The sequence below is a fragment of the Strix aluco genome, chromosome W, assembly GCF_031877795.1.
Source record: "Strix aluco isolate bStrAlu1 chromosome W, bStrAlu1.hap1, whole genome shotgun sequence".
Classification (NCBI taxonomy): domain Eukaryota; kingdom Metazoa; phylum Chordata; class Aves; order Strigiformes; family Strigidae; genus Strix; species Strix aluco.
In genome coordinates this window covers 20,234,943-20,242,639 of record NC_133970.1, presented here as the reverse complement: position 1 = coordinate 20,242,639, position 7,697 = coordinate 20,234,943, and the positions used below count along the sequence as shown (strand labels likewise).

The window sequence follows — 7,697 nt, the reverse complement described above, 5'->3', positions numbered from 1 at the left end:
GTCTGGGGCATGTAAAAGTGGAGACAGGGATTTTTAATTGTTTTGGAGGGTTGATGGCAGTTTTGTGTTTTGGAAGGGTTTGGATTCTTTTCCCTCTCTCTGCCCTTTTAAACACTCTCCCATATTAGAAATATAGGATATCTGCTAAATTATCTCATTGCCCTGAGTTCTGTATATTCCCTTAAATGGCAAGTCTGCATATTTTTTGTTTTCCTTAAGACTTGTAATATGTGTTTATATGTAAGAGGAACATATTTAGAAAAATATATAAAGAAAATACTTTGGGACAGAACAGGGTGTCCTGATGCTTACTGAAACATTTCTAACAGCTTTAATAATAGGTGGAAAGTCTTTTTTTTCTCTGCACTAAATGAAAAAAATCTGCTTAATCTAAAGGATTTCCTCAATAACTTTCTCAGTCACTGCTCACACATTATTGAAACACATTCACTGTGTTGTTTCTATCTCTTTAGATAGTTTGCCCATTACATTTTGAGCCAATCTGTGGCAACTGAGGCACGGACTCCCGAAGAAATCCAGAGAGAAAGAGAGAGAAAGAGAGAGTTTATTGTTACAATGACACATACTTATGCTCTGGGATGCTGTCGTTAAAGCTCTTACTTCATATTTAACAAATCAGCAATTAGACAGCTATCAACCTTTTCTCCTAACACCCGCTGTGCAGGCCAATCACCCTCTCGTTCACGCACTGTTCTCGCGGTAGCATCTTCTCGCAGTTCAGTACTTTTCCACAGTTCAGTGTTGCAGCTGTCCGTTGTTTTTCCCTGCCACCTTGGCATAGCTCAACAGCCTCTTATCTTTCTTCCAAGGCCTGTTTTTCATCAAAGCCTAGCACTTTCTCACAGGCTGTGCAAGGCTGGCAGGCCAATGCCTCCCACACCGGTCTTCTGACATAAATTTTATAATCATGTCACTCCACAGATTTCAGTTTCTTTTTACTTGATTTACACCTCTGGAAATGTTATCAAGTTCCCGGGAATACAAACATAAAAGTTACTTTTGTTTCTTTTTAACTTAACTGGGGTAATCAGTTCAGTACAATCTAACTGAGCTGAGCTGAACTTGAGACAAAACTAGAAAAGACATGAGCTGATTTTCAAGACTGAGAAAGCAATTGGAAAGGCATGCATTAAATTCCCTCAAGCCAAGACCATTACTTCCAAGACCAACTGTCCTATTGTTCATTAAATGACTTGCAAAACTCTTCAGAAAAGTGTCTTCAAGAGGGTGGTATAATTTACATCGTTATAGGGATTACAGCAGGCATATGGACACTGTTGCAATAACACTTAGGGTACTTGGATGTCAACAGTTTGTCAATCTGTACAAATTTAAGGATCAACTCTAAAGATTCATCTTGATTTTCTAACGCTTCCATTTTCAGTATTTTAATCAATAGAATAACCTCAATATATAAGCTAGCTTTTCCTCACTGAAATCAACCATTCTTGTTATAACAGTACTAGAGTCATCAGATAAATCAAGGGCCAAATTGGCTAAGAACCTAGAAATTTAAGAGCTACTTAGAATAAATAATAAGTGGAATAAATAACTAACTACATTTCCAGACTTCTTGTTCTATTCAGTTGATGTTGTGAAACCAGATACCAACTATATTAGTTTTCCTGAAGACAGCAGTGTTTCTTTGTGGATGACTTTTTAATTCGGTGTTACCAAGTCTATGAAAATAGTCTAAGGCTTAAAAAGGCAGTCAAGTATTGTGTTAACTGACACAACACTGAGAAGAACCCTGTGGTCAGAATAAGCTGTGAGCAGAATTGTCAGCATAAATATTCTATAACTATCTAATAACCCTCCCCCCTTCCCAATCTACATGGAAGGGATAACAGAGACCTTTCTCTACAAGGTTCAGGACCAAAATCCCAACAGAATAAATCAAGTTCTGATTACATCTTCTAACTATGATTAAGGGGAAGGCAGCAAGCATGGCTGCTGATGTCCTAGCTTGAATAGCTAGAAAAAACTCTAGAAAAGCATCACTCATTGACCAAGCTGGCATAACTTGACGGAATGACAGTTTTACTGTATTTCTGACTACAGTGACAAGTTCTGTATCCTACCTTGGAAAAGTCTTGCCATAGTAGAAGAGAATTTAGTGAACAGCACTGAAAAGTAGTCTGGAAATCTCCCTTCAAAGATAAATTATTTTCTTAGAGGCAGAGAGTTATGGATTTTTGTTCTCTTTAAACACTACCTGCTTTTTCTTATAATTTCCCCTTTGTTCCTTCCTTCAGACACAAAATCTTTTCAAGATAGGAATAAATATGAAATCTTTTTAACCTCACTTTTTTAGCTATTTCTACTTAAGAACAAATAACAAAATAATGATTGTGTTTCTCCCATGTGTTCGAAATCAACAATACATGATTAATATGGACTTAATGAATTAACACTAAAACTACTGGGGTCAGTAATGAATAATCCATGGGAGCTGTTTAGAGCTGGGTGAATACATAAAAATGAATTTTATGAATATTCTTTTGAATTTTTTTAATCACATCTGTTTCCACTGTGTTCACACCCGTTTATTTTTCTATTAATTATTCCCTTTGCTCTTTGGCTGATGAAAAATATTTGGGTTTGTAGACTTGACCATTCCTTCTGAGTTATATTATGGTCATTACTTGTATTGCGTTAGCGCCCAAAGCTTCTAGCCTGGAGTAGTGCTGACTGCTAGGCACTGTACCGACAGCCCCGAGTCCTCTCCCGAAGCCCTTAGGTTTGAGAGACAGGTTTGCTTTAGACTGACGGGAGAGGAGTATGATTAAAAATCACGGTGGTTAGAGATGGATTATAAACACGTTAATTCTCTTTTTATTGTTTCAATGGGCACGCATCCCCATCGATAGGACGGACGCGGAGGCAGGCAGGGGATGGCACTCTACTAAGGGTGGGCTGTCCGATTTTCCTGGCGGGGAAGGGCTAGGCAGAGGAGCTCTGTCCGTGGTGGGGCCGGGGTGCCGCTAAGCCGACGCCCGCCCTCAGTGGCTGGTAAGAGCGCACCCTCCGTGAGGGCGGAAGGGCGCGGACGCAGGCGGAAGGGGAGCTGCAAAGGAGAGAGCCGCAGGGGAGCGCCCGCCCCGCTGGGAGCCAGACGGCATTCCCCCCTGGACAAAGGACGAGCGGCCCCCGCTGCCGGGCCCCCCGGGGTACTGACCGTCCGGGAAGTGCCCTCCTCCCCCGTGCCCCGCCACTGCTGGCCTTGCGCAGCACGGCGCTGCCCGCTTCTTCCCCGGTGCCGGCCTGGGAGCCGCCCCGCCGCCGGGATCACTTGCTATTTGGATTTCTCCGCTGCTCGGGAGGAGGCGAAAGCCTATGCCCGGGGCTGGGGCGGGGGGAGGAGGCGAGGGCCGACAACGAGACCGGGGGCCCTCACGGCTCTGTGCATCCGCCTCTTCCTTCCCCCGTGCTGCCTCCGCCTGGGGAGCCAGTGGGGGCCGTACGTGCCGCGCCGGGAGCGAGGGGAGGGTCTGCGGCTCGGCGTCGCTGCAGCAGCGCCGGCCCCGCCGCGCCGCCAGGGACCGGGTGTGGGCGCCGCTGTCGGCTCTCCGCGCTGCTGCTGCGCGGCGATCGCCTCTGCTGGCGGGAGGGGCAGGGATGTGAGCGGTCGGGTCGGCTCCCCCGCTTAATTTTTTTTTTTTCCTTCCAAAACCAGACCAAACCAGCCAAACAACCCCCCAAAACCTAGAGGGCGTGGGGGGTGGGGGGATCCCGTCTCGCCGCCGCCACCCTGCGCTGGCTCTATTGTGAGGAAATTGCCATTCGCTGGCAGCGGCGGCACATCTGGGCGGGCACATCTGGGCATGCAACATCGGCTCCCGCCGCTTTCCTCCTCCGTCCTCCAGCCGGCCGAGCGGATCCCTCCGGGCCGCGGGGAGACTTCTGCTCGCCAGCCCCAGGGTCCATCTTTCGGACTGAATATTAAAACTGGCAGCGCGGGCGGTGGGGTGGAAATAAAGGCTGCTTTTTTTTCCGCCTGGGATTTATTTCATGGGGATGTGTTCAAGACAAGAGAGGATTCAGAAGGATATTGACGTTGTGATCCAAAAGTGCAAGGCGGAGAAGGACTGCCTGTTTGCAGGTGAGTTTCTCTTTCGGGCGTCGGGTTGGCGGCGCGGATGCTGTGCCGTTGGCCGCCGTTCCCGGGAGCGGGGGCCGCCGTCGAGCCGGCGTGTGCCTGCCCTCAGCTCCCTTCTCCCTCCACCTCCTCTCTTTCCGAGGGCATGTGAGGGCAGATGAGACCAGGCTCCGGCTGAGAAAGGGGGGAGACGCATCCCGATCAGGGAGCGTGGCAGTGGCCACACGCAAAACTGGGCGGGTATGTGCGAATGTGCGTGCCCCCCGCTCCAGGCGCAGCCCGCAGCTCTGAGGCGAGCGCTCAGCCGAGCGCAGCCCTGGTGCTTTTTGCTCCGGTGGGCGCTACGCGGTTGTTTTCCGGGCGGCCGGGCTTCTGCCATCCTCGGTGCCTGCCTTTATCACCGCACGCACGCCCGCCCGGCGTCAGGGCTGGGGGCATGGCAAGCGGTAAATGTCCCCCCTTCCGTGCAAAAAAACCCCGGGGTTTCGTCGCTTCCTTGACGGGGACGGTGAGGTACCTGCAGCGATTTGCCGTCGCAGGAGCCCGGCTTGTGGCTGCTTGTTGCCGTTTCTGACAATGGAAATCCCTGCCGTTGCCATAGCACTCGGGCACTTGTTGTGAGGAGCTGGGGGGGGGGGGAAGTCGCTACATTTCCTCTGATTCATGCCGACCCCTTCCCACCACACACCCCCGTGTCTGTAGCAGAATGATGGTCTGCAAAACCTCAGCTATTTCGGCCAAAATAAAGACAAGTTGTAATAACGCAGCTCGTTGTGTTTCAGATTTCAGGTACTCAGACTCCACCTTTACCTTCACCTATATTGGAGGCTCCAAAAGGTACTTTTTTTAAAAGTAATTACTCCCTTCATTTCCTGCTGGCAGTGAGGTACAGTGGTTCAATACCGTGGCAGGCTTTTTTTGTTTTCTTTCTTTTTTGCAAGGAGGATCAATAAATCATCTGCCTTCGTGCAAACGTAAACTGAGGAGGAAGTGTTGAGGGAGGTGATCAGAAGGGTGATCCTAGTTGTTGGAGGCTTGTTCCTCTGGGTGCTGCCCTGTGGCACTTCACCATTTATCTTTTTAATTTATGTGTATATGTAGAATTTCTGCCATATGTAAACTTAACAGAAACACAGCAAAGGCATCAACATATGAAATATAAAGTTAATTCATCTTAAAAAACTGTAAAAAGTTATTATTTTAATAACAAATAGGCCAAATTTCACATCAGCACCTTATTCTCTTGCATTTGAGAGCCATATTTAGTCCCATGGCAGATGCAAGACTGTCTACAATTGACCAAATTAAACTACTGAGACATTAAATGAAATGTCAGTATAGCTTCTAAGGCTAAAAAAATGTTTTACTAATGGTAATTTAAATATTATTTCTAGGTGGTTACAAGCTTTTGGTTATAAACTGGATTGTGCATGTACACATTTTTTTATTATATTTCACCATTTGTTGTGTTTGTCTGTTTTCAAAAGGAAATATATGTAAAAGCTTGAACACACATCCTTTTTGTTTCCCTGGCTCTTAGTTACCTTTTACTTAATATGATATTTATTATATATGTGTGATGGTTTAGTCCCTGCCAGGGTTTGAGACCACGCGGCCTCTGCCCCCCCCCCCACAAAGGGAGTGAAATACAAAGCCCTGGGGCTGAGATAAGGACAGGTTTAATACAACAGTGCAACAGCAACACAACAAACAACAACAATAACAATAAGAATAACAGTAATAACAATGAACAGAGCAAGAATATATATATATATATATACACCAATACAGCAGCGTGGAGACCGATCGCATAACACACGCGTTCGCGTTCACTGACTGTCCCGCGCTCCCGCACTATAGGGGCCAGGAGCCAGGACCTGACGTCAGCATGGTATATGAATAACCCGGCTAGAGCTTCCCCCCACTGCTGGGGAAACTTAACCCTATCCGAGCTGAACCAGGACAATATGCTAGGTCATCCTTTTATCTTTTAGCTGAATTTTATTAGACTTGGCAAGATGTCTTGGTTGTTGTGTTTTGGTTTTTTTTTTCTCAGACAGTTCATCTAATATCTTTAGTGATTCTTTTTCTTTACCAGAGTACACCAGGTTAAAGTGTTATTCTTTTCAAGTGAACCTTTCAGTGCAGGCAATGTTCCTACAGCCATCAGTTCTCCCCTGTGCATGCTTTGGGGCCTGGCTGCAGGACCAGACTCCCAGATGGTCCCCAGGCTATGAGACTGCTTAGAAAAAAGCTTTCTCACCTCACTACCCTGCCTCTTCCTACTAAAGGAAAAGATAACTTCTATCATTTTCAGTGGAGTAGAATAGTTCCATTCACCCAGTAGCTGAGAATCATATGTATTTTCAGGTTGCTTGTAGTATACTCTTTAATTTAGAGTTTTAGTATGTGTTTTGTTTTGATCTTGTTTTAAAAGAATTTTGAAAGGCTTGATACAGTAAAAATTATCTAACAAATATTATTTATCATGTAATTAAAACAATCGACTTTGAAAGTTAATTTGCACTGTTTTCTAAACTAAACATTGCAGCAAGAAACCAGGAAGTGAAAACTGTCTATTGTTTCAATTTTTCAAGATGAATAAAGTAAAAAGCCTAAGGGCATAACTGATGTAAACCAAACTGGTTTATAACTGTTGAAACAAAACTTTGTCACTTCTACAACAAGAAACGGAAGACGGCCTTACATCCTGCAGCCTTAAATTTTAATTGGGATCAGCATTTGCTTAAGAAAACTGTTGACCGGAAACTAGTCTCAGGATCTCGAAAATTCAAACTGGATTGAGAAATAAAAGTTAGGCTTAAAGAAATTGGTGAAAGTGGGTTGTTACTTAGAGCATACTCAACTTCCACTTTCCTTTTGACATTTTAAGAACATTTAAAAGGCATCCTTTGAGAGAAGGGTTTCATGTTCTCTGCTTGTTTGTATTTTGATTTAGAAAGATGTTTTACAATATTCTTAGTATACAGTGGTGTACTGAGTGGCAAGTTTATGGTAGTAAGCTCTATTGTGAAGTACATAAAATGAAAACCCTAAGCCTTGACCATTAAGGGCGAAACTTTTCTTTCTCACATTGAAAAAGAGTTAGTGGTTTCTTCTTAGAGAAGGTGCTTGCTGAGCAGTGGCTATGCTGTACCATGTGCACAGTTTGGGCAGGTCTCCAGTATAGGTTCTACGAGGGTCAACAACAGTGACATGTATGTGGTATCAATTTAGGAGAGCACAAGGCTATCTAAGGATCTTTATCTTGCATTTGGCCATGATTTTTTTCCTACTACTGTTGCTGCATCTGTGGACTTCCTGAGTGGTGACCCCATTTTTTTTTACTATTGCACTCAGGAATTGTCCCTAAATGACAAAACCTCTATTAGCTTGTGATCATAGATTTGAGTATCAGCTGACAGGCCTTGTCCAGTTACTTCAGATATTTAGCCTGATTTTGTTTTTCAAACCAACAGGAACCCAGGCTTTCAAGTAATGGGCAAAGAGGTGGATGTTCACTGGATGGATGTTCAAACCAAGAAATAGATTTAAATGGGTAATAGTTGAAATGGTG

General features: G+C 44.9%; 1 protein-coding gene across 1 annotated transcript in view; it reads left to right on the top strand.

Annotated features, from left to right (window-relative positions):
* Window positions 1-3,611: 3,611 nt before the first annotated feature.
* LOC141917773 (protein mono-ADP-ribosyltransferase PARP8-like) overlaps window positions 3,612-7,697 on the top strand; it is a 202,622-nt gene continuing 198,536 nt past the window's right edge. The window contains 3 exon segments of the mRNA XM_074811265.1: window positions 3,612-4,006; window positions 4,008-4,123; window positions 4,903-4,957. Of these exon segments, the coding sequence (XP_074667366.1) occupies window positions 3,846-4,006; window positions 4,008-4,123; window positions 4,903-4,957 (332 nt within the window). The 5' untranslated portion in view covers window positions 3,612-3,845.